Raw genomic sequence first — 27,430 nt, forward strand, 5'->3', positions numbered from 1 at the left:
ATGGACAGAGACGTCAAAGATCGTCCGGATGAGCCAAAGGGATCAGGAAAAAGTGGGCTAAGTAAATGTGGTAGACCAGAATACATGTTTCAAACGCAAGGTGCACTAGTTCAGCTAGCTGATCATAGGACAGTGGTAAGATGCTCGTCTACCACCATGAAGGCTACTGTCAGGTCTGCCGGTCTGGGAAAGAACATGATAAGTTTTTTCATTACCGAACCCCTGAGGCGACCACCGATAGATGGTGTTTCAATATGCTGTCGCTGGAAGTCCCTTCTGTTCAAGACTAGGACAGAGGTATAACATGACTTTCTCTAAAGCAGCGGTTCTCAACCAGTGCTCCGCGGAGCCCCAAGGGCTTGGTGTGCACCTGCCAGGGGCTCCGTGGCGACTCGAGGAAAACAAAATGAATCAGTAAATTTGATAGATAAGTAAATAAGAGAGGCCTACAAGCTTCTGCTATAAAAATTATGTACAAAAAGGGCTCCTCTCGAATCAAAAAGGTTGAGAGCCGCTGCTCTAGAGAGAAATGTTTCTCGCCTAAAGTACCAAAAGATGTTTTGAGGTGTCTTGAGTTCGATACCCGGTTCGTCCTTGTCTGACGCGGGGATACAACAGAAACGGCGACATGACCATAGAAAACTATTGCTACTACTGGGAGTCTCACACCGAGGGGTTAGCGAACCAACCTCTCGGTGAGTATTAAAAACAGGCTGCTGTTCGGAATCGGTAATAAATTGTAGGTCTCGTGTGCAGAAAATGACAGTGGTGCGACATTTAGATCGGTAGTAAATTGCTGCATGGCGATATGACCAGAGTTGCTGTGCAGGAAAGTAGTAGTTCAACAGATTGCCAAAACCCCTACCCTGACGAATGTGCAAGTCGAATTACGTGACATTCCTGAGGAAAAGAAGAAAAAAAAACAAAAATGTTGCATATTTTTGTATTGTTATTACTTGTATCAGAAAGAAAAAGTAGGAAGCGTCGTCGTATATATTATAGAAAGCATTTCATCATTATTCTTTAGTAAGTGCGAAGATTTATTGCATTCGATATTTTGTCCGACACAAACTCGGTTTCCTCGTGGGTGCCAATCGTAATAAATTGCAAAAGCGATGGGTTCGGGTTATGTTCGCAGCAAAAGTAAATGCCAGAAACGATGGAGGAGGCCATCGCGGATCATACAACTTCATTAGAGGACCAAAAGTAAGAGTTCCTTCTTTCTTCTCATTTTCTCTTCACATTCTATTTCGTTTTTCTTTCGTGTTATAGCGCTTGTCTCGGAACCAGTTTCATCGCCCCTCGTTCTTTTCACGTGCGGGGAAAAATGCCTGAGTTAGTGCCGGACCGGTCTTGAAATAGTAATGATACAGTAATATTAATATGTAATGTCTATCTACATCCCCACCCTAGAAAGGAGACAGCGTCAAGCATTGCCATGTATTGTAGAATTAGGTATTGCATTGCTTTTTTTTTGTTTGTTCCTTTTTAATTTTCTTCCGCAGTATTTCAAAGTTGAAGGCTTTGAAAACTCGGCAGTAGACAAACGAATAAACGACAAATAGAGCAAAACGGAAGCAGTGAGATGTTGAGATTATAACTTTCCCACACTGAAACTATCAGCAGAATATTTGCACAAACCGTACAAACAAACCGTAATACTAATTAATGACACTTTTACGTTTATGCAATATTATCGAAATATAGAGGGGGGGGGGGGGAGCCCAAATATCGCCTACTACGGTTACTTCTTGATTAACACTGGTAGCTGGTGGCCACTACCGAAACTACGAAGCTTTCCCCCTCAGTAGTTGTTTGGAAAAGCTAAACGCACCTGTGCTGTTTTTTTTCTCTGGTAAATTTTTCTGATTTTCGTGTAGATGAGTTAATAAACACGTTTCATTTCTTTAAGTATAATCAATAAAGTTCAAGTGATAACGTTATATCATTTGAGGCAGTGATAGCGACTGTAACAGGCTATATTTTGGTGTAGTTTTTTTTCTTGGTTTGCGATTCGATTTCGAGGGTGGAGGCCGCCATGTTTGAGAGTTAGGTTGTTCCGAATATCGCCCACTTGAGTGTTCTTATTATCGCCCCGGGCGATATTTTACTAACACTTTCGAAGTAGTTTTTTTTCAGATGTCACATAGAAAGACGTGAAAAAAGTAAAAAATAAAGAGATGGGCCTATCGAAATCATCGGAAGTTTTCAAGTACCTTGATCTACATTAAAAGACTACGTAAAAAAATCTTAAGATGAACTTCAAAAATTACTTTATGTGCCACTTGGACGAAGGCTTTTTTCATCTCCTTATGTAGAAGATCAAATCAATTCGTTGAGTATTATTTACAAATGGATAAAACTTATTATGGACTTACGTCAAAGGATGTGAAAAAGATGGAATTTCAACTTGCCATTAGAAATAATTTACGCCACCCATTCTCTGAACAAAAAAAAGTTCAGGTATATATATAAAAAAAGAAATGCCTCCCTCTTTTTTTCAACTGACTTGTCTCTGGAAAAGGAAAAAAAAGGGGAAAAGTACTATCACTTGAAAGTTTGTATGACAAGACACTGGCAAAACTGTAACGGAACCAGTTCCGAAAAAACGTGAATCGCAAAAACGGAAGAAAGAAGGATCTCTTCAGAAGATGAAGAACCTCCATATGTGTCAACTGATGACAAAGACAACAGTTGTGGCGAAGAAGGTAATGACGCCTAGAACCCCTCTGCTCAATTTGTGGCGGACTTTACTCAAACGATTGTCATGGAGAAACATGATTAAAATGTTTGATATGTAAAAAATGGTCCCACAAAAAATGCGATAAGAGGAAAGTAAAGAAGGCAAAACGTTATGCTTGCGTAGAATTCTCCTAAGTTTTTTATTTGTTTACGCTGTATTTAGGAAAAGTATTGAAAGGGTAATTATGTTTCTAAAAGTACAAAAAAGCTGTCTTGTATTGCTTTTGTTGATCATTTTTGTCGCACCACGATAATTTTCTGCACACGAGGGTTAATTAGACCGGGATCTACAATTTATTGCCGATTCCGAACGACCGACTTGTTTTTTATACTCATCGAGAGGTTGGTGCGCTAATCCCTCGATGGGGAACTCCCTGCGGTAGCAATTTTTTGCTGCGGCCAAGTCGCCGTTTTTTGTTGTACCCTTGTGTCAGGAAAGTTTTCTGACAAGGAAGAACCGGGTATCGAACTCGCAACACCTTTAAACATCCTTTGGTACTTTAGGCGAGCATCTTATCGACCGGGCTACCACACACTTCGATTTTGTTGTTTTAATTTTCACGTTTAATAAAGAAAAAATAATCATACCCTAAATCAAACTTTATTTCAACCCATTTTAGACGTAGGTGATATTAGGAGCAATTTTTTTAATAGGAAAAATTCCGAGGTCGCAAAAATAATTTTATTTTGGGTATGTTAAAATTATGTGTTATATGCAGTTGTAATTCAGTTTATTTTTAGATAACTGGCTAGCAATAGAATAGAACAATTTTCACACAAATTGCACATGAATTAGTCCTCTAATTAAAATAATGGCTTAAGTGGGCGATATTTGGGCTCCTATACCCTACATATGTTTGGTCGGGAACGGAATAAAATATCGCGTTATAATAAAATAATTTTTATTCATATGAAGGGAGGCGCCACTGAATCATTGAATATGTTTTACGTGAATTCACGAAATGGTTAAGTAGATCAGTGTTTCCCAAAAAACGAGCCACGGCAGGGTACCAGACCCTAAATCAATCAAACAGGGCCGTTGTGTGATTCATCGTCCATTTTCCCCCAGTTTATTTATTAGTCGTATGTATGAGAAGGCCTTCTTTCCATGCGCGCGCGCACACACACACACACAGTAATTTTAGTCATGGACCCCCCCTCCCAAAGGAAGTCTTGGTATCTGCCGTGGTCCCCCACTTTTAGTCGTGGACCCCCCGAAATATTAGTGTCTCACATGGTCCGCCCATTTATAGCAGCAGAAACTACAGCCATATATGTATTAGCGAGAATGTTCTCGAACAATGGAGGACATTTTAACCAGTGCTAGTGAATGTGATGCGATAGCAATGAAAACTACAAGACTGCAAAATAACTAAAACAACGTTTCATACCCCTATCGAGAGCTGTGGCTACAAGTACAATTTTTGTCAATCACAACAATATTGCTGCTGCAGTCTAACCAACGTTGCAGCGATGTGCTTTCGCTTTTATATACAAATACAAATACAACGCCACAACAGGCAAATTGCCCAACGAGGTGGCTGACTTTAAGAACATCCTGGATCCCCGAGCCATTTTTTGGAGGCCCTACCTACTACTGCTACACCACACATGCACCCCCCCCCTCCGCGAAACCCCCCAACGAACCCCCAACGATGTTATGTGTAGTGCTGTCATCCGCCCCCAGTTTTTCTAACTATGAGTGAAGTGTTATGATTGAACGATTTATCGTTGTAGGACTGTTGCTCTCTGTGGCGAGACTTTTTAACGGGGAGATCGGCTCGCATTTGCGCCTTGAAGTTGGGAACCACAGAAAACCAACTTCAGCCGACCACCACTGTGGGGTTCGAACCCGGATCCTCGCATCACGAGTCCGGCACTATAACCACTCGACCACCACAGCGGCAGTAATTTATTTATATTATTAATTCATTTATTTTTTCCACTTAGCATTAATTTATTTTATAATTCCACAACTAGGTCGTGACCCCTGGTGGTCCAGGCACCCCTATTTGGGAACCGCTGGTTAGAGGAACATTATGAACATTTCCTTTCTTCACCATAACATTTTTGAAGTTTAAGAAGTAGAAAATTCTTCGTAATGCATGAAAACATTTTCTTACCGTTTAAACCTAAAAATGTTTCTCGTGGAGAATTTGCTTTATTCCTGTACAGTAGGTTGAATACGTGGAGTTTTTTTTCCGTGTTCTGTTGAACTCAGCCTATTATTCGGCGTAATAACCTGAACATCGATGTACAACTCGATCCCACTTTATGCTTTCAATTCTTTTGTTTGCTTTAAGTCTTGTTGTTCTGGGTTACGGTTGTTGGTCACGCGGTTAATCCTCCTCCTCGTACGACAAGAACTTTATGCAATACTGCTTGTATGTTATGACCTGATAGTAGACGCCTTTCCGCTTCTGTTCTGTGTACATAAACATAAATAAATAAATACAATTTCGTAAATATTGACGGCTGACATTTATAAGGATAACTAATAGCTTATATAAATAATATTGCACATGAGAATAATTGCTGATGTGCAGTTTTTTATTTTCAAGAAATTTGTTCCAAGGTATGAACATACAATACTGTATAACGGGGGTTGGTCATATTATGAGGCGTGCCTTTTTAGGAAGGGTTCATTGAGGTCCTGAGCTTTTTTCACCTGCTCTTTATACCGTAACCCTGGGGAACGAGAAAAAAGTGATGGTATAAGCGGAGTGACGACAGTAAAAAAGAAAAAAAAGGAGCGACTAATGAAAAAAGGAAAACATCAAAGAAAATGATTTCGAGGGTGAAAAAAATAAGCAGCAATAATTTTCAAAGGTCTTTTCTCGAAATCGGTACATTTTGGGCATTGGCAGCACAGTGGTGGTCAGCTGAAGTTGGTTTTCTGAGGTTTTCCAACTTCGAGGAACGAATGTGAGTCTGTCTCCCATTTCAAAAAAAAGTCTCTCTGCAAAGATCAGACAGACCTTTAACATGATACTTGCATAGCATAAAAATTCAAAAACTTCTAACACCGTAAATACGTTAGGGGGCCACACATACACTCAAACACATTCTCGCATACACCGATTCATTATAAATTCCGCAGAAAAATGTGTACCAGGTGCATGTTCGGTTAAGTAGCAGCAGTGGTTTCATTTAACGCTTTGGCATTAAGGATAGTTTTTGATCAACTTTGTGATAGTTAAAGACTGTTTTTCTAATATCCTAGAAATTAATTTTCAATATTTGGCTACCATAAGAAGAACATCTATTTGTTTCCTTGTCGTATTTTGACTTTTTGAAGTTTTGGTTTTAGCTAAGGGTAATTTTGGACACTTTTAGACAGTAAAATTCACGCGTCCTGTCCAAAACCCCAACGCTACCTTGAACAAAACAAGATTTTTCAGCTGGTAGCATATGAGGTTGGAATGCGATTCACGTCTTTGCGGAGGGTACAAATTTTTAACCCATCAGCTGAAGAATAGATAAAAGGCTGAATATTTTTTCCAAGAGTCAAAAGAAAAAATACATCCGCCAAACAAGTATTTTTTAATGGTTTAATAAGGGGAAAAAATAACTTTTCTTTCAGGGTGGGACTTATACGTATAGAGCGATGGGAGAAAATAAATATGGACGGATTAACACGAAAGTGACGGTACATCAGGGTAAAACATAAAGATTAGTGACGGCATGTCAGCGTGCTATTATCATTGTTTGTCCTACTCTTCAGCTGGGTCTATCAGAAACTGAGGGTTTAAAAGGTTGAAGGTATAAATAGGTTCTACTCTATATTGATAGAAGTAGGGCAGACATCTTCAACCCGTTGCTCGTGAGCACCACGGTGCTGCCCGAGCCACCTAGAGTGCTTGATGCTCGTGTCCGATTTTGTACTCGCGAGTACTTGATCAACAATTCCAATTAAACAACTTGTAAGCATTGCATTCACTGATTGAAATCATCCTAATTTCATGCATTCGTATGTCAAACTTGCTTTAAGGGTGCTCTTCTTTTGATGATGAGTACAGGCAGTGCACGTGACTAGAAAAAGGTTGAAGCCCTCTGAAGTAGGGCATGGGGAAACTTCTCCACGTTTAGGAAGCTTAGGGGAAAGCATGTACCGCAAAGGTGTTAGATCTTTAAGAGAGTCGCGGACCACTTCTTTGGTTTCGAAACGTGCCACGGGCCACTTAATTAAGTGATCTGGAAAAGCGCCGCGAGTCACTTAAGTCATCTGAAAATGTGCTGCTTGCCGCTTGAGTGATCTGAACCTGTGACTTGAATGGGTATATTAATTTATTTGAATATGTGACAAGTCACTCAATTGATAGTGAACTGCGCTGCGGGTAACTTGAATGATCTGGAATTATGCCGCTTATATAGTTAATTTTTATAAAATTATGTTTGGAGTTACGGGCCTCCTCTGATAACTCTGAGGACCACATTTGGCCCACGGAGCATAGTTTGAGCATGCATGATGTAGTTATGATTTTAGGAGCTCTAGAAGCAAATAAATATGGCAAAAAGTTTGAAAATCTCTGCTGTATAATGTGTGTGTGGGTGTCTGATTCTCATATTTTTAGATTTCCGTACGGATATCTACAATCGAGAAAATATTTGGGCGACAGCAAAATTTCATAGGCACCAAGCCAACACCCCCCCCCCAGACAAAATTGATCCGAAATAGTGTAGTCTTTGACTTCTACGGGACACCTTCACCCCTGCTAGTAGACAGGCTGACATAATTTAAGAGAATTTTGTGGTCCTGAGACTTCAAATAAGTTATCACATAAAACAAAGTTATATGCCAATCTCAATTTTTTAGTCACCATGGCGACCTGGCGCCTGGGATTTGTCCGGCCTTGGTTTAAACATAAGTTGTTTTATGCGCGTAAAATCGCAAATATGCAAATCCATGTCGTCTGTTAAGTGCCTGGAGATTCTGAGATGATTAAAGTGTCAGATTAGAAAAGAATTTTTTTTATCTATCATATTATAATGAGGACACCCGCTTCTAGCCATTCTTGGTCTTCTTTTGGAAGACAATTATGCAATTATCTCGTTGTAGCAAGAGAATGAAAGAAGAAGAAAAAGAATTTATAAAATATTCGGAAGTTCCCCCCCCCCCCCTCCAAATGAAAAAAAATTGCATAATGAGCTTAACCTTCAACTTGTGAGAATTCGTATATGCTGTTGAATCGTGGATAGCCTGGTTGACCTCGCAGACAGAGATCAACCGTTTCAATCGGTGTTTCATTTATTAATCGGGTCAATGTAATATGTTGCAGCAACGACGAATTTATATCGTTTCCGAACGAAGCATTTCGCCATCGTTTTGTCGTTACGTCCGTTAGTACGTACTTCATTTTTTCTAACCAAATCATCATCGGTCCATTGCCTGTGATGCAGGTCTTCACTAAATTTTCCAATTTTTTTTCTTGTCTTGACGGTATCATCGATCGATTTCTCGTTGTTCTTGGGGCTCTTTAGGGAATTTTCAAAAATAACATTAGGCAGTAGAGCGAAAAATTAACCAACCTTATATAAACACATGTACAGTATATGATGAAGGGCTGTTAAACAATCCTTACTTATTCACAAGAAGACCCTCGTATTGACCAGAAGTGGACGTCCAATGCTCATCTTCTCGTGGTTCCATGAAAAATTATAAGAACGGTAACAACAAATGCGCCTTCATAACTTGGTCCGTCATAGAAAAAAAGTACAGTAGCGCTCAAAAGTCTTTTGACCACCATAAATGTGTCTGCAAAATTTGTATTTGAATTTTTTTAAATGTAAAATCTATATCCTATGAAACACAAACACTGAGTCTCACTGCAATCATCTTTATTTCAATAATTATCAATTTACTTTTATGTTGATTTAAAAATCTTTTGACACAAACGAACAAGAAAGATAACACTTACTAAATAATGAAAAACATGTTTTCACAAACTCATGAACTGTTTTGAAATACAAAAATCACTTGCTACTTGAGGTTGACTTCCCCGATTCTTTGAAGCCTTAATTACGCTTTCTCTAGAAAAAATCCACCGAATATTAGAGTTTTCATTATTTATTCTGCATAATATTACGGTAGATTCGTATTAAATAAGAATAAATTACTTCTGTATTAAAGTACATTTGTCAAAACACTTTCGATCCGTCCAAAAACAAAAATTGGACAACATAAATGTTCCCTAACCCCAAACAAACAAATTTCATCTACAGATGTAAATAACTATTTTCCTTCTGTTTTACACATTTCGAGGTCAGGGCAGTACATGTAAATGAGTTGGGAGTTACAAACATTATTGCATTTGCCAAAAGACTTTTGAGCGCTACTGTATTGGCTAGCTAAATGTTCAGATTACCCGTATTCGTAAAAATACATTTCCAGTTACGCACGACTCTTCGCTCGATTTCAAAATCTACATTTTCTGAGAAAATAATATAAAGTATCCAAAATGTTTTTCTTTCCTTTTCAGGAATACTGAGCACGTGTTTTTTTCTTCTTTTTTTTTCCTCTCGTGATTCGGCACTTTATGGTCTCTTACATCGGGTGTAGTCCGTTCGCATTCAAAGAATGTAATGGGAAATTTCGCAATTCTTTATATATTTAATGTCAAATAATAAATGCTTCGAAGAACTAATGAGTAATGTTCCAATTGATCGACCCAGAGGTGTACGCGGGGGGAGGGGGCGTAGGAGGTTGTGTCCCCACCCCTCGAGCCGACAAAAAATAAAAAAGTTTAATATTTTGGTAAAAAAACTAAAATATCGAAAGAAAATGCCTTTACATGCTATTTTAGCCACTTTCGGTTAATTTAAATGCTTTTTGAAGGATGTCAAAATCTTTCGGAAATCGGAAAATTTTTGTGCTCCCCACCTCATAATGTCGATCCTGCGTACGCCCCTGCTTCAACCACAAAGAAATGAAAGAAAACGAAGCTGATATGAGAAACGAGATTTAGATCAATCACAATGCTTTCAACTTGAATATAGGTTGCACTCAAATTTACTATAAATTTCAAACACTCCGTATTTTACTCATTTCCCAAGTTTCGATTTTCTCAGTTATTATATCAACGTTTTTCGTTGTAGTATATTATGCAAGGCTTTAACTGGGGGGGGGGTGCAATTACGCCCCGGTAGAATATTTTAGGCTAGGAGAAACAAGAAACACTGTTAAGGAGCGTCTAGATAGGCTTATTTGTCCTGACCCTTGTTCACCGTGGTTTTGGTTTGCAAATTCGCCATGCTTTCTTTCTCTCCCTCTTTTTCTTTTTTCCCCCCTCCCCACTCACAACCCATTCCAAATGCAGTAGGCCTATTCGTTATACAAAAAAAATAGATGCAGCTCGAGTTCTTGTATTGAATCCATCGTCAGTGGAGCCTCCCAAGTTTGACGTTGGGCTAGTGGGCGCTGAAATTAAATATTACGTGACAGCCGTACACATGGATGGAAAATCCCAGTAAACAACTCAAGAGCAACGGATAGGTGCGTGGGGGAAGGCAAAATTACCCCCCCTCCCCGAAATAAAGTAGTAAAGTCCTAGTTAACGGCCCTGACATTATGCATATATTGCATTCAATACCAGTAAAAACCGAACGAATACGTGAGTTGTGATTCGTGATATAAGAGCTATTATTATTCGTTGTACAGTGTATTGATAGGTTTGCAGAATTTTTCATAAACTTTAACCATGTTATTTACTTGTTTATTTTGGCTAAGTATGATTGAGTTTTTTTGTTTTTTTGTATGTGGACAAGAGACAGAAAGAGAGAAAGAGAGAGAGAAAGAGAGAGAGAGAGAGAGAGAGAGAGAGAGAGAGAGAAAGCACAAGCTTTTGCCCTGCTATAAATTACCAGAGATTCTTATCTTCGAACTACCCATTCATCTCTATCGTTAGTTTGAAACCATTGTCCCCGACGGCCATGCTCTCGTCGTGGCTGTGGCCCAACCCTTTTCTCGAGGTGCTGTTAATGGAGGCATTTACAAAAGCTGATTTTCCATCAACTGGCCCATCCGTTCCGCCTCTTTCAATGTAAAGAGGCTCATTTTGTCCATCATTTAAATGCCATTGCATAGACGTGAATCACTTCTCGCCACCGCCGCTTGTCTTTTTTTCTATTTTTCAATTATCCATCTTCTTTTCTTATCGATAGTTCAGTTCATCGATGTCCTTTCAACGGCGATCACGTTTAAATAAATTTATTAGATGATATAGAAAGCATCTGTCATTGTTAAGCGTGTTTCAGGCCCCATACGTCTCTGACGGATTTCACGAAAAGGAAAAAAAAACTCCTCCTTCTCTTTGACTACATTTAAATTGTCACTAAAATTATACGGAAAGTTTTACGAAGAGAGTGTACGAAAAAAAAAAGAAAAAAGAATAAGAATTCCACGATTTATTCTAAACTTGGTGTGAAAAATGATTAGCGAAAGGAAGGAAATCCAGCTGTGATTAGATACTTCTCTAAAATGTGTTTCCGTGAAATCTGTCAGTTTAGACACCCCTCTACATCAGTTTTGAATGGAATCGTAGATGTCCAGCTTAGACAGGTTTTACTTTAATTGTGGGGGGAAATCACAATTAAATTTGTCGATATAAAAATTACATTTTTGGAATTGCCCTAAATCAAAAAAGTTGTCAGGGCTGTGTTGTAGCAACACCACTTACCTGAATCTGCGCCTGCTGTCTAAGATACTATGTACGGCATTGTTTAAGGCCTTAGCGAAGATGTAGTTAGCTCTAGACGGGATAAATTCAATGGTACCGCTTCTATGAATTTGTGTTAATGAGTTATACTAATAAAATTGCATGAGTTCACAGAGTCTCATAACCTTTTCATGTACATTTGGCAACGGATTTGGATGATCTATATTTGAAGTTCTGGTGATATATCTCAAAAACTGGTTTCCTTGCTCGAATGTTAGAAATAGAAGAATAAAAGAGTGAAGTAGATTTTTTTTCTCGCGCTCACCCTGTCTTTCTCTCTCTCCCCCCCCCATATATGTGTTATCTCTCTGCTATATATATACAGCGGAACTTGGTTAATTCGAATTTTGGATAATTTGAACTTTTACGAACTCCCCTTGAGTTTTTTATCTATTTAATGTTTTCGTATTTAGTTTTTTAATTAAGAAAAAATAATTGTTTTTAATTTATTTTCTTATTTAATTTGATATTTTTTTGGATGATTCGAAGTTGTGGGAAAATAAATCATCATTTTTGTGTGAGCAAATTTAGTGTGTCTTATGATTTAATGCCTGTTTTAACAATGTTCAGCTAGAGTGCATGTAGAATGTGTACCACTTAATACCGATCATGTTTTTTTAAACCTATAGATCGAAGTATATCATTCAAAATCGAATAATTTTTGTAGCTTTTAAGAGTATGGAAAATATCGAAAACATCAGATACGTTAATGGGATTATATTTCCTAGAATGATAAGCAAAACTTTTTTTTTGGGAAAAGCTTCACTTTGGGAAAGGTTCACTTTGGGAAAGGTTCACTTTGCTCCATCTTCCCCTACAGCAGCGTTTCTCAACCTATAGTAGGCGATGATGGCATATGTTGTCCGCAGGCTGACTTTATAATTTGATTCTAACCGAATGAAAAATTATTCATTTGTTGTAAATGATAATAATAATATCCATATAAGTTCAAATAAAAATTTCAACTTCATATATAGGTTTATCATACATCATCAAAGAAAATACGATCCTAAATACGGGATATCTCTAATTATAGTCAAAAGATACAATTTACAAGTTGGCTAATTACTGAAAAAATAGGCGAATTGTGGGGAAATAAAGGGCTGCTACAAATCGCAGTAAACAAAAAGTTATTTGACGGAAAACAAAAGCATTCAAATCACTAGATGACCATATTTCATTGAGAAAAATAAGGGTAACTGGGATCTCAAGTACGGTAAAATACGGTATTTCGCCAATTTCCATCAAAAACGTTGCCATAAGTAGACAAAATTCGCTGCAAAATTTAGGGAAAAAATTTGAACCTAACAAATATGTATATATATAAGATGAATATTTACAAAAATAATTAGCTATCATGATGAGTTATGAAAACGCCGTTTTTTCATTCACGATTTCAGTAAGCATTACAAATTCAAGCAAGCGTCGTTGAAAAAACGAGACAAATGTATAAAACAATTCAGAGCCACTAAAAATACAGGAACGTCCCGTAATTCGGACACAAGTAGTCCGATTTGTTTCAGATATTTTACCAGTCCTTGAGTTCAGAAAGGTTGGGAAACGCTGCCCTACAGTATTCCACGTAGGAAGTTATGTCAGGCTCGAGAACGTTATTCCATCGGAATCTTGTCGTTTAAAGCAGTGTTTCTTAACCTTTTTCATCTCATGGCCCCCTATGGATCACATTTTTTCTCGTGGCCCCCCTGTCCTATCCAGGGCCCCCCCCCCTACCCTCACCCAAGATTGAGATACTTTCTATTTTTTTATTATGAATGAAATTTTAATAAATCTGATCAATCTCTGGGATCCTGGCTAGGCACGGACTCAAATGACGGATATCATCTCTCCCAGGAGTTAAATTATAAGTTAAAAAACGGTCTGTGTAAAATACGGTACAATCCAACGAACTTGCACGATAAATCGACCCTCCTAACACACCAATCGTTGCTCTGGCTGCCCTAAATACTTAGCTGGAAGTAACATCTTACATATGAAAATCATAGTATCAGATTCCATATAGTGCAGTCCCCCTCCCTCCAGTATAGACATGAAGACCTGGGTCATGCCCACATAGACCCAAGGGTTAAGATGACCCTATTTCTATGGACAGATCTGATGAATTCTGAAAGTAGTAATATTTTTCAACCATGTTTCACTTTTAAAGCTCTTTTCTCTTCACAGTTCTCTGACTCCCTTCACCACCTGTCGTGGATCACCTTTCTTCTGATTTTCTCCCGTGGCCCCCCTAGAATATCCCAGGACCACAAGGGGGCCATATGGCCCCAGGTTGAGAACCACTGGTTTAAAGCACACATTGCCTATCTGTGCATATAGTTTCGATGTGAACCTGTTCCTACATGTAGAAAGTCATTTGGTCCAATGATGCGTACTACAGTATTACTAAAAAGATAGGGAATAGAGAAAATAGAAAAATTCTTCCCCATCAATTTTCCTGTTGCTTCTTTCTATATAACCCTGCAGGTTCAGATAAAAAAAACACGTGCGCATCTTTAATTTAACTTTTACGATGCGACGCGAAATTGGATGAAACAATTTAGAAAACAAGTTGCCGAATGCGCAATTATTTATTATTTTTCTCCCTACTAATGCGTACAGTTCGCTAGAAGATAGATTGATTACCCGAGGTGGTTCCCTGCAATTATATACTACAGACGGGCGATTAGAAACATCGAATTCGCATGCCACGATATTTATTTACTAATAACTGCTATTACTTTGCAAAGCTGAAATATTCCTTGTCAATCGGTCATATTTTTCTCGGAACCCCTTCCCGCACATTAATTTTGATTTCTACAGTGAGCATGGTTTGATAGGATTTGTTTAAAACTCCTTGGACCGAGCAATGCTGTCTCAACATTTTATACGTCAGCAAATACTGTTCATGTTGTTTGTAAACTCATTAAAAAAAGAAATATCTACTATTTTTTAAATGAGAAATGCAATGCTAAATTCTTTATGTGTGAAATATCTTACAATAAATGCTTTTTGCCCGTTCTCATATGAGCAAAATCATTGGTAATTGTCATCAAAATCTAGTTTTTTTAGTTATCTCAGCTTCACCCTTCAATAAAGCTAAAGAGGTGACAGTTTTTCTTGTAAAAGACTTGAGCGAACTGGTGATTGTATCCATTTTTAATAGAAGGAATGATCTTCCTCTAGAACAGTTCGATAGTGGTGATATGTTGTCAATGATGATTCAATGCTGTCTCAACTTTGGAGAAAGGACTCTTCTAAACGCATCTAGCCTTATCTTAACATTTGTGGCTTTGCGTCACCAATCTAAACCAAGGATTAAAATTGTCACAGTTCGTCTGAAAAAAGTGTTTGCAAGATCATATGCATAAAGTTTTGCGATTTGCAAATATACAGAACCTTCCTTCATAAAGATTTGAGAGTTTCATGTTGATAAAATAAGCGAACTTTCTTGTCATCGTTTCATAAATCGTTTTACGCTCAAAAAGATATTAAATATTGAGGAATCGAACAAAATATTGTGACACATTGAAATATATTTTTGACGTACAGTTAATATTGCAATAGGTGAATTTCGTACTTGCTGTGTAAAGTCTATTACTGATTGGTATAATATTAAAATTGATATTTAATAGGCTTTGCTAGTAATGGGCACTTTCGCAATAATATTATGTGATTTAGGGGAAAGTTCTTTGATTTTCCAAAATTTTACCTAATAAAATTTATAAAAATTTGAGTAAAATATATACTGTGTTATAAATTTGGGAAAAACTCAAAATCGCGCGCTAACGCTCAAGTCTTTTACAAGAAAAACTGTCACCTCTTTAGCTTTATTGAAGGGTGAAGCTGAGATAACTAAAAAAACTAGATTTTGATGACAATTACCAATGATTTTGCTCATATGAGAACGGGCAAAAAGCATTTATTGTAAGATATTTCACACATAAAGAATTTAGCATTGCATTTCTCATTTAAAACATGGGACCTGGAGCTAATGCCGATGTTGCCCATGTATAAATCGGGCCCTGATTGTATATACAGAAAAATTGCTACATGTAGACATGCTGATTTTTTGGAAATCTATTATATACGCTACTGGGAAGAAATATTCTATCTGTCTTCACAGCTTTGTGGTAGAGCACTCATCCGGCATAGGAGAGACCGGGGTTCGTGTTCCAGTGGAGGCAAAGATGAATTTTTCTTTTCAAAAAATCAGCATTTCTACATATTGCTAGTTTTCCGTATATATTGTATCAATTTGACGGGTGAAACTTCTGCGAATAACGATTCTCGTTTTGAGTGTTTGGTTCTGCGTATACAGAGTTTTTATTTCAATTTTCAGGTCAATAAATTATAAAAAAAAGAGTTTGTCCCTAGTCTTCCACCACGTCATCACCAGCAGCAAGCAACAGCTGCGCATGTTTCGGAGACGCAGAGGATGGACGGCCGTGTAGCAGCAGCGTCGTCATCTGAAGCGGAACAGCTCCGTCATGCTGCCGGGACTGGCCAGGCCGATAAAGTTCGCGAGCTTTGTAAAAATGGAGTAAAGATAGACCAAGATTTGGTGAGTGAAATATAGGTTCGCCTCCAAAATTATGATAAGCTGGTGTGTCATAATTTGGAAGGCGTAAAATGACATTGTACAAGGTGAATTTCACTGTATCTGACAAACGAAAGGGGAAGGGGTGATAGACAAGCTCATGCGGAACATGAAACACCATAACAAACTTTGTCCTATCTCTTACCGTTTTTACGTTATATTATATAGAAGGAAATTGCGTCAAGTCTGAAAAAACGTGAATTTGTGAAGTTTCTGAAAAACTACACTCAAACTAAACACATACACCAAAAAAGTGGAAAGAGCAGAAAAAATCCTCAAAGTGACACCATTCCCTTCATCAGGATATCTGGATCAAATGGGGATGTACAAGCGCTGAGATATTGACACAAAGTATATTAGAATCGAGTTGTCGCCAAAATCTGTTACCACCAATTCCGCAAACACCCCTTCTTACTACAATCAGTCAAATTTACCAAAAACTTGTCTATTGCACCAGCTTTCGAAAGAACCTACAATAAACTATATATCGGTGTTCTAGTTCAGCAATACATCATTGGAATCAGCGTTCCCCGATGTAGACATTTAATTTAGTAATTTTAAGTCGCATATCTTTCAGTACTTGAAGCTTGTCATTAAATTCAGTTATCCTGATGGAAATGGTGTCATCTTATAGAATTGTTTTCCCCCTCCTTCTTAATATTAGCTTAGTTTACGCGTGTAGATCTTTCAGAAACTTCATAAATTTGTTGCTTTTTTTTCAGAATTGACGAATTTCTGTTCTATCGACCACAACTCGGAAACGGTTATAGAGATGAGATGCGATTGCTATGGTGTTTTATGCTCTACATGAGCTCATCTATCACCCCCGCCCCTTTCGTTTGGCATCAGCGTTATAATTGAAAATAAAAGTTACTGGTCTCACGGACCAGTGAGACTTTAGTTGGTTGCGACTTACGTTGGTTGCTACCAGCCTACTGTTCCGCAGACATCATCATGACTGGTCCGTTAAATGAAATCTGTTTTGAATAATGATAATTTATTTTACAGAATATGTTATCATTTAAAAGAGTGATATATACCCCCCTCCAAGGGGTGCAAAAAGCCATACGGAACAATTAGAACTGCAGTCAAACCTATTAAACCCTGTTATTTGAGAAAACTTCCTGCAAAAGAAGTTTGCTTTTAAGAAGATATACACTGAATGGTATGCAAACGGCAACCTTAATTAAAACAAAATATCTTCACAAATGCACGTCTTTATTCCTAAAAAAAAGACATTTTTTATATGTCAAAGTTTCCAAGACAAACTAGGACTGAAATGGGCTGTGTATGCGCCCTCTGGAATAAGGGTGGGGGGGGGGGGGATAGAACCACCTACATTTTTGTCAGACAGAAACGATAAAAATTAATAAGATGGATGCTATAAAGGATTGAGAATCAGCCTGATATTTACAACACAAAATCATTTTCTAGTGTAATAGTATTTTTTTTCATAGCAAAAATTCAATAAAAAGTGATTTTGTCTTTCAAACAAATGAGAAAATCTGAATGACAAAAACAGTAGCGTACGCAGGATTTTCTCGGAAGGGGATTTCATCATTTTTTTTCTCTGTGGGAAGGGGGGTCGGTTTCTTAATTCATGAAAACACTATTATGACGGCTGAATGGTCAACCCCCCCCCCCCCCCCCCCCCCACCATCCACCCCCAGTCTTGCTGCGTGCGACGGTAAATGCAAAAATCGGGAAAAAGGCGGTCTCTATTAGAAAGTCTATCTGAAATGCTTGAATGGGGAATTCCATTTTTGACGCAAGATTAATTTCAAAACTTAGGCCTGAATTAAAAAAATAAGAAATTATTTAATTTATGAGAGCATAAAGGACTAGAATGACATGCAGGGGCGTCGGAAGTGTTTCGAACCTGTGGGTGCCCGTCTTGAGATTCATGTAGGAAGTTTCGATTTTGAAATCAGTTCTGTGGGTGCTCGAGCACCCACAGCACACCCGGCTCCGACGCCACTGATGGCATGCAAATGTCGAAATAATAATTGATTCATCGAATCGATGCTAAAGGATTGAGAGAGGCACTACTTAATACACATACTGATTTCTATATATGCTGTATACATACAGCATATGTAGAAATCAATTTCGCTCATAAATTTTTCAATTTCGGCAGACGGTGTCCTAAATATTATTACAGCAATAAAAATGAATCATTCCACATTTAAATGGCTGAGACAACATAAAACCACTGCAGATCGGTGATTGTTCCATGATCGCGGAAGATCTTTCGATATTGGTCCCTCGGATCACTACAGTTTTCTCTTCGGTGGTCTGATTGTTTAATTAGTGGTTTCGGACCAGCGGACGAGAGGACCACCAATGACTTCGAACGCTGGGCATATTAGGTGAGATTAACCCTGTATATATTGCTTGAAATAAAAAAAATAATTCTACTTGTACCAAATCACTCATTTACGGGGAAACCGAACAAAATTAGCAGATTATTTTCGATTCAGTGTGTGTTAACCTGGAGCATTTTATTTTTCTAAACGATGGTAAACATAACGCCCCGATTTCATATCTTGTAAACCACAAAGATACGGACGGGAATGCATGAAGTCACGGCACCCAGCTCTTTCTCCTCCTCGATCTGTATGTAAATTTTCGCAAACCATCAAAATTATTGCTTCGCCTTACATACAAAAAAGAGAGAGCTAGCTGACAACACACAAACTAGAAATCATGAAAACAGTTTTAGCCACACACAGTCACGTTCCAAATAATCCACCAAGCAATTTGTGTGGCGTCTCTGGATGAATCCAAATGAGGGGCGAAACATTGTCGCGTAAGTACGAGGTATCAAACATCAAAGCCAGCGTGAAACTGAATATGAGAATCACATTTATTGCTACGAAACGATCCCTTTCAGCAAGTATCAGCTGATCTTAATTTATGATTCATTACTAAAGAGCGAAAAAAAAGTAATAATAATAATAGTGCATAACTAGAAACACAATATAATACTATATATATATATATATAGTATATATATGAGCTGAAGAAACAGATTACAAATGCTTGATTGATTTACCATTCAGTTGTCGAATCAAGTGGTTTTGTACCTCCGAATGCATCTATCCATTATTTTGCCAACCGGAACTATAATCTGAACGTCGAAAAACGATACTTAAAAGCTTAATGTGGCTAGAATATGACCACATGGAAATGTCATCAATATGAGCGAGTGTTTATATAAATGTCGTCATCACGGGGAAAAAGTCTTCACTCGATCGCTTTATAAATGATAAGCTGAATTCTTTGCAGGTCGAAGCCCCGTCATCCATCACACTGCGGACCAATATTGATTTCAGCAATAATTTTTTTCTTTTTCTTTCTTTTCTTTTAATTATAAATTTACCGGAACTCTGCAAGAAAATCCAATCCTACCAGGCATTTGAAACTGTTATTTTACTTTTGTCAGCAATCGTGATTGATAATTTATTCGTTTCCACGTCCCATCTTAAATAATTTCGTTCTAAGAATAGTTGTGTGTATGATTTTCTCTTTATTGAGATATACTATAAAATAAATGTAAGACTTGTATAATAACCTTGTGTTTCTCTTTCTTTTTTGTGACATGACTGTTTAGGGAGGACGGACAGCGCTACATCTTGCTGCTGCGAACGGTCATTTTTCGACCGTCAAAGCTCTCGTCAATGGGGGAGCGAAAGTCAATGCGCGAGATTCTGTGAGTACAAAAAATGAGTAATAAAAAGCAATTGAATTAAATCATTCATTTATACAGCGTGTCCCATAAATTCGTAAATAGTTTAAGAATTCATAAAAATTGAAGGAGTTGGTACATATTTGAATGTGGTTCACGGAAAAGTTATACTCGCGAAGGGGGACATTTTAGAAACAGGAAAAGAAAATTAATTCAATTTTTTTCGATAGATGTTGCTGCACGGCAGCGAATCAGAAGTGATTGGACCTGAACCTTTCTTCGATCTCTTTTGCGTCCGAAATGTTCGTAAAGCTTCAGCTGGTGATTCGTGACTGAGGTAAAACAACTTCACCAATAGTGTTTCATCCACCGATGTCAACATCACAATGAAAACTTTATGTAAGTGTCAGTAACAGGAAAAATATAGGAAACTATTTTTTTTCCTCAATCTGTTTAAAAAAATCAAATCCAAAAAAGTCAGGAAGAATAACTTTTCCTCAAACCGCATTCAAATGTACCGATTCCTTCAATTTTTATGGAATTGTTAAACTATTTACAAATTTGTGGAACACCCTGTACATATTCTCAAAATGATCGGAATGGGTAATTCTTTTCTTTCGTTATTTTTTTGGGATGCAAAACGATAAGAATCACAATATTGAAACTAAAATCTGTGAAATATTTATGCATTTTTAGGGTAATAAATACCGTATTCCCTCGCATTAACCGACATGCTGAGAACGGACCAGACCATAGACTAAAGGTATAAATTATTCTAACTCTGTGGACCAGACCCTAACATTCAAAAGTGTGGTGTCCTTCAATCAAGTTTCACGGCATGCCGGCTAATGCGATATAATTTTTTCCCCTCTTCAATGCAAATGAAGCTGTTTCAGATGAATCTTCGATAGGCAACTTATATTTTTACCGATTACCCACAAGGGCCTTACAACTCAATACTAGAATACCTGGTACTAATTGATTTTAACTTATCAGTATATCATACATTTTGTCTGTTCAGATATTGACACTATTTGTATATTCATTAATTATATTTCTTTCAAATGTCAGCCAATACCATTATTATATGCGTGAACCCACGGTTCATGAGGATTCATGATCTGTCAAGATTTACAGGAATGGGCGATGGGCTTTCCACAGGGGAACCTGTCAGCGCACGCGTGTTGAAATTTGTTTTCTGATCGCTGAGACTACGTGGATTACAGGTGTCCTACAGGAGAAAAACCCTCCTCTGCATGTCTTTGTGTATTACGTGGGCGCAATTTCCAAAGGCAAAGAAGTGATGCAAACTTATCGTTTACATAATTCGAGTTTTTTTCTTTATTGAATTCTTTAAAGTAAGAATAAAGATGTACTGCATTTGCTTTTCTTTATCTTGTAGAGAAGAACTTGGCGAGAAATTTACATTTAGCGAAGTTATGATGGGGTTTTTTAGTTTGACAGTTGATATTAGAATGGGAACCCAATATCGGCTGTGGTGGTCAGTTTAGCACCACAGTTTTTGCACTACAACAGGCCTATAACGATACCATTATTCAATCTTTAAATTTTTACACTTCACCGATGGTTAGAAAATTTGATGGCAGCACTACACATAACCAGCATTACACACATTAATCTTCACATTAGGTTCACAACACATTCCCGCATGTACCAGCCCGTTAGAAATTCCTGCTTAGAGGAATGTACGAGGTGCGCATGTACGGTTAAGTTGTAGTAGTCAGCAGAGCACTACGAAAGTTGTGGGTTCGATTTTCGCTGTAAACGCGAATGTTATTTTCGATCCCCCCCCCCCCCCCGCCCTTCCATTTTCGTATTGTTGACGATCATTGTTTTATTTTTCTTCATCGCAATTTTTTCTTAACACAAAAAGTATTTTCGAAACTAACAGAAGGTGGGCGATACTTTTTTGAGAGTTTATCTGGCAACCTTTTAGAGTAGTTTGATGTAAAAAAATATTTTCTTTGAGAAACGAATTTCCCCAATTTTTTTTCTCTATGAAACTCCCGTTTTTTTCCAGCTGCCTGTGTACGTGGTCAACGTTGACTTCGTGTTATAACTTTAAATTTTAATAGAAACTAACTTACTGCGAGTAACTCACGGCTGCGTAAAGTTCGGGGACATGAATTTCGCCACTTTGAAAAAAAATTTGTTCATCATATAATCCGATCATTCAACAGAAATGAAATTTTGGGGAACGGAAGAGGTTTTTGGCCATGTTTGTATAGAAAAAAAATGTCAACTTTTCTACTCGAATTTTACTTTTTTTGTTGTTTAGAAATCATTGATAATCACTCTTTATTTTGAACTTTTTCTCTAAAAATACAACATTTCTCTTTCAACCTCTCGGCGGAAGAAAAAAGCGCAGAAAACAGGCAGCGGTATTTAATCTGAATCAGAAAATTCAGAGATTTTTCTAACGAAAAAATTAAAGTGAAGAATTTATTACCTCATTATTAAAAAAATTGTTTCATTTATATGCAAGATTTTTCAGTTTCACAGTATCAAAGTTAGCGAGTTATTTGGCAGAACGCAGTTTCGCCAAAAAACTCCGCCTCTCGTGACGTTTTGCTATCTTCTTTACCAATCACTGTGTGCTAAAATTCATCTAGTACAGTGGTTCCCAAAGTGTGCGTCACGACGCCCTGGGAAGGGGGTCGCGAGAGATTTTTCAAAATGAAAACGTCCGACTGAGAAATTCATTTTTTTTTCGCGATGTGACGACTCAACTTTCTCAGCTGTACAGCTACTTACCATACATGTATTATACTCTACAGTATAGTTTTATCAAATTCTTCATGTAAAATAATCAATAGATCTAGTTAATATTTTTACCGGGGATTTAGAAATCAAGAACAGAAAGAATCAACCGATTTTAAAATATTTTTAAAAATGAAAAACACAGAACGTATATATGGAAAAAGCGATCCTTGAGCCCTATCAGCCGTGGTGGAACGTGGAGACGGGGGAGAGGACATGAAAAACAGGATCGTCTTAAGAGTATCATGGACCCCTGGGCCAAGTGATTTTTCTAAAGCCCTTTTACCTGGCAAATTCTCAAAAATTTCAACTAGATCTAATTTTCGTGAGTCCCATGGGTTAAAATGGCACTATGTAAATTGTCATGGCCAATGTCCGAAGTCTGGGTGCTTTGTGAAATGCTCGATCACTTCGCACATTCCCCGTAACATTCAATACCTTACAAGAAATGTTTAATTTGAAACTCTTAAAAAACATTTTTTCATGTGTCCCTTCAGTCAAAGAGGTTTACCAAGAGGTTTGCGACAAGTGGTGGTCGGCTTTCTTTCTTGCTTTCAAACCGAGTGCAACTCAGGTCTATCGCCATCTGGGCAATTTACTACCAAGTGAGTTGTGCCGGAAGCGTAAGTGTGTGTACCTAACAGTCTGAGTGACTATTTAGTGTTGTGTCTGATTTTTCAGAGCTGACCCATTACCCAGGACCGTAACTAGGCTTTTGTTTGGATGGGTGGGGAGGGGGGTTATAAATTTTTTAACTTTTTTTCTGGGGCAATTGGGTTTGTCATTTCCCACAAGTTCTGGCCCTGATATTACCGTTATGGAAGATTCCATACGCAAAAGGTTGATTTAGAATAATCAAGATTATTGGTAACGACAAAAAGTATCAGAAAGCTTAGACAATACGCAACGATATTTCTCGGACAATATTGCTGATATGACCAGCTAATTGACATGAAATTCAGCGGAAACTTGAAATGACGATTTACCACGCTGATGTAAATCTTATATTGTTTCTAAAATAAATTGTAGATCGCAGCAGGTAATCAGAGTAATGGCATGGGAGAAGAAAAGAAGACATAACATGTTGGTGTTGGATGAAAAAAGCGGAAAAAAGGACGTTCGGCGAAACAACATATTTTATGGGCTCTTGTTTTTAGGAAAATGAAGCCCGTGCGTGTCCTTCGCTTCGTTCTTGACGGATAACCCATGTTTCAGAGTTGAAAGAAGATAAGGACTGAATTATATCCGAAGATAACGGGCGCCATCTAAAGCACGAAGGAGGTCGCCCCAGAAAAAGAAAACTCACCTTTTCCCCTCGGTCATTGCGCTGCTGCTGATGGTCCTGCAGGTGAAAATGACTGCGCAACAGGGCCATTTGCTGATCGTAATATTTTCCATCTAACATTCCTTTGCGGAGAGAGAGAAAAAAGAAATAGAGAAGTTTCTCTGACATCGGAGTTAAATTGAAAAAACATGTAGGCAGTTGGTCATGAACAAAACCCCCAAACAGTACCTTGTAATTTACTGCAGTGTGAAGAATTGATCATGAAGTAACAGAATGGAATCTACCATTAGGACCAGAATGATTCTTCAAGAACGCTCACGGGTAACTTGATGGCAATCTGTTCCATTCTCTTCTTTTTTTAGATGAATCTTGGTTTTCATTATCATAACTGATACATAATATTCACAACATTACATTAATAACAGATGCCTGTATCTCACACCGTGATTAAGCGAAATTAGTTTTATAGTGGTACCTCGGCTAAGGTAATTCATTCCGGAATCAAGTTTGTTTGTCGAAACGTGATTTGCCATAGGTTTCTATTGAAAATCGTTTGATTCGTTCTGTGAAGTGCCCAAAATTTCAAAGTAACTTTTATAGCACACCAAGAAGCATTATAAAAAGACAAAAGGTGACCGAAGGCTAAAATGCGTAGCTTCAAAATTGGATAAATTAGAATTTACAGAAAGATGAGATACTGAAGATCTTTTTTCTTTTACACTAATGTACACAACCAACACTAGCTTTAGTACACTGAAGATAAATTCTTGCACCGAAACAACGTGTGTTCTGAAAACAATGTTCTGTTTTTTCCAATGCATTTTCTATTATCTGAATCTCGTTTTACATGAAATGATTCAAAAAATTTCAGAAAAAGAAGAGGCGGAACATCTGGAAGATTCTGAGGTAGACGTGATTTTATCGGGCACGAACGACAGTAATTCCATTGACGATTGGCGCTAAAAATCAGCTCACGACGAGGCCGTTTTATGTTAGCGTGTACATCTATATCAATGGGAATGTTCATTAGCCGGATCCGTATCCGAGGCAGAAAAATCATGGAAAAAAACTTGTTAGCCGAAAAATTCGTAAACCGAGGTGTTCGTTATGTTCGTTAGCAGAGATATCACTGTATTTACTCACGTATAAGACAAGCTTTTATATTCAATTTTCACTGCCTCAAAAACCTAGGTCGTCCTATATGTGCTAGCAAATATATCAAAACAGAAACAAAAAATGTCGCCAAAAAAAAATCGGAATTAATTTAAGTAACTCCAGAACTAATATTAGGTAATTTTGACTGATTGAAAACGAAAATTCGGGATCCATTGAAAGTTCAATATTGATGAAAAATTAGTCATTATCAGGGAGTAAAATGATCGAAAATTGATGAATAAAAAATAAAACAATCTAAAACTATTGAGCGAAATAGTTTTAGAATTGATAAAATTTCAGAATTTATGAAAGATATAATTTCAAAATTCGTGAACGTATTCAATATTTTTGCCTCCCCCCCCCCCCAGTTTGATTCGGGGCCTCGGGTCTGAAACAGGGATTGCGACAGTGGCGTCAGATCCGGGAATCACAGTATGAAAAAAAATCATGATTTTTTAAATTTAAATCAGATCTTTTTATTAAAATTAACCGACCGCTTATTAATTAAAACAAATCCTGTTAATCATTAAGAATGCATATATATTTTTATATCAGCCCTACCCATTTTTTTCACCCAATCTCTCAAATTTAATTCGGCATTAACGAATAAACTACAAACTACAAGCAAAAAATATAAACACCAAAATTCTGTGTTTATGTAACGTGAAAGGAGCTCAAATCAACTTCATGGATTTACATTTTTCTAGTAGAGAAAAAAAAGTGCTTTTATTCCCTCTTCCTCTTTAAAGTGAATCCTGGCGGCGATTCAGTATCACAAATGGTGCAAGGTTTCTCGATTCACTCGATATACAACCAAAGGGTCATTCAGCACTAACTAAATGGAAAACATTCTATTGACAAGATTGTCTCTGGTGCGATTGATATATTATGATGTGTTTCCCACCTTCATAATGTTGCTTAATAACTTGCACATTTTTATTCTTTCACAGATTTGATGAATTTTGGTAAAAAAACAAGCAAACTAAGCTTTTTCACACTTTTCGCATTAAAATTTCTAGTCTAACGGTATATTTATGTTGGCACAACATGTTATTTTAAATCGGCAACTAGGCGCACAAAATTCAAGGCTTTATACATATAACTAATTTATCTGTTTTTTCACCAGGGGAACCCTAGTGCCCCCATTGTACATACTTAGTGCAGTTATATCTAAGTTTGTAGCGCTCCCTATATTCATCTTTCCATGCACAATTATCATTCATTCAATTATCATTCACAATTATCATTAATTCATCTTTCCATTAGGCATTTTTCCATGCACAAAATCCGGAAATATAGAACAGCTATCTTTCTACATTATGTCTAGGGGATTAGGTTCAAGTCTATATTTATCAAATCTTCTATATTTCTTTTAATCAACAACTTTACGGCATTTCAATAACATACATCCCATTCTAGGTTACTTTTACGTCAATATCACTGAAGTTAATACAAAGGAAAAATGAAATTTGAATTTTTGATTTAAAAAATCTAGTGATTTCAATAAATTTTTGAATTGCAACCAAGCTGTTTTCAATATCGTTCGATATACATACATATCGATTGACAACACAGTCCTAGGCTTATGCTGCGTATTATCTGTTAATAAACGAAATAAGGAGCTGAATTAATAAAAATGTAATTTACTTTATTTTGATCTCTAAAATCATACCTCGCCTTATATGCGAGATCGTCCTACATGCGAGTGAATGCGGTATTTGATTTGGGTTTCGCTTTTTCACTTTATAAATGCGGGTAATCGATGCTAGAAATTACCAATTTTGCATCTGAACTATTTTGCTGGCCTGCCTCTCGTCTGTTAAGGATTATTTATTCATTCCCTCGCGTGCAAGAAGTCACGTAAGGTAACCTGCCTTCTTACATAACTCAGTACTCGTTTCAATGGAATTGAGTTTCCAGGGACATGCGGAAATGTGCTTCGCGTCTGGTGAGTTTCGGTTATCTCATCATTTCTCCAACGTATCGGCAGTACTTATTCGATTCGATAATGGTTTCACTCGTATTCTCTTACGTACTTTGGCTGAAACTACCAAACTGCTAGAAAAATCTCACCAAATAACAAAAAACTTCCATCATTTGAAGATATTCATTTTTTACTAAAATTTATTACAATTCGTATTCTCAAGTAGCATTATTATTGTTTCCTAGGCCGGTTATAGTCCTCTTCATCAAGCAGCTACTGAGGGACATGAAGAAATCGTTACACTTCTTTTGAAGAGTGCGTGTCATGTAGACACACAGGATGAACTGGTATGTTTCAGATTTCAAACTATGTATTAACTGCGCATTGTTAATCTACGATAAAACTTTTTCAACTGGTTAGGCAGTTTGTATTAAATGAAGACATTCCAGATCCTTGTATTGAAGGATGTGTTACTTATTAACCCTTTGAGCGGCAATTAGAAATAACTAAACATCCTTTTAAAATGACATATCTTTATCAATAATGT

At 37.3% G+C, this 27,430-nt stretch overlaps 1 protein-coding gene across 1 annotated transcript in view; it reads left to right on the plus strand.

Moving 5' to 3' along the window:
• The window catches only part of dgo (ankyrin repeat domain containing protein 6 diego), a 65,054-nt gene that overhangs the window by 25,682 nt on the left and 11,942 nt on the right, over positions 1–27,430 (plus strand). The window contains exons 2-4 of the mRNA XM_089236411.1: positions 15,793–16,014; positions 19,664–19,762; positions 27,129–27,230. Coding sequence (XP_089092537.1) covers positions 15,889–16,014; positions 19,664–19,762; positions 27,129–27,230 — 327 coding nt within the window. The 5' untranslated portion in view covers positions 15,793–15,888. The remainder of the gene's footprint in view (positions 1–15,792; positions 16,015–19,663; positions 19,763–27,128; positions 27,231–27,430) is intronic.

The sequence above is a fragment of the Pholcus phalangioides genome, unplaced genomic scaffold, assembly GCF_987345545.1.
Source record: "Pholcus phalangioides strain wild (caught in Gottingen) unplaced genomic scaffold, Ppha-v1.0 ptg000009l_1, whole genome shotgun sequence".
In the NCBI taxonomy this organism is placed as follows: Eukaryota; Metazoa; Arthropoda; class Arachnida; order Araneae; family Pholcidae; genus Pholcus; species Pholcus phalangioides.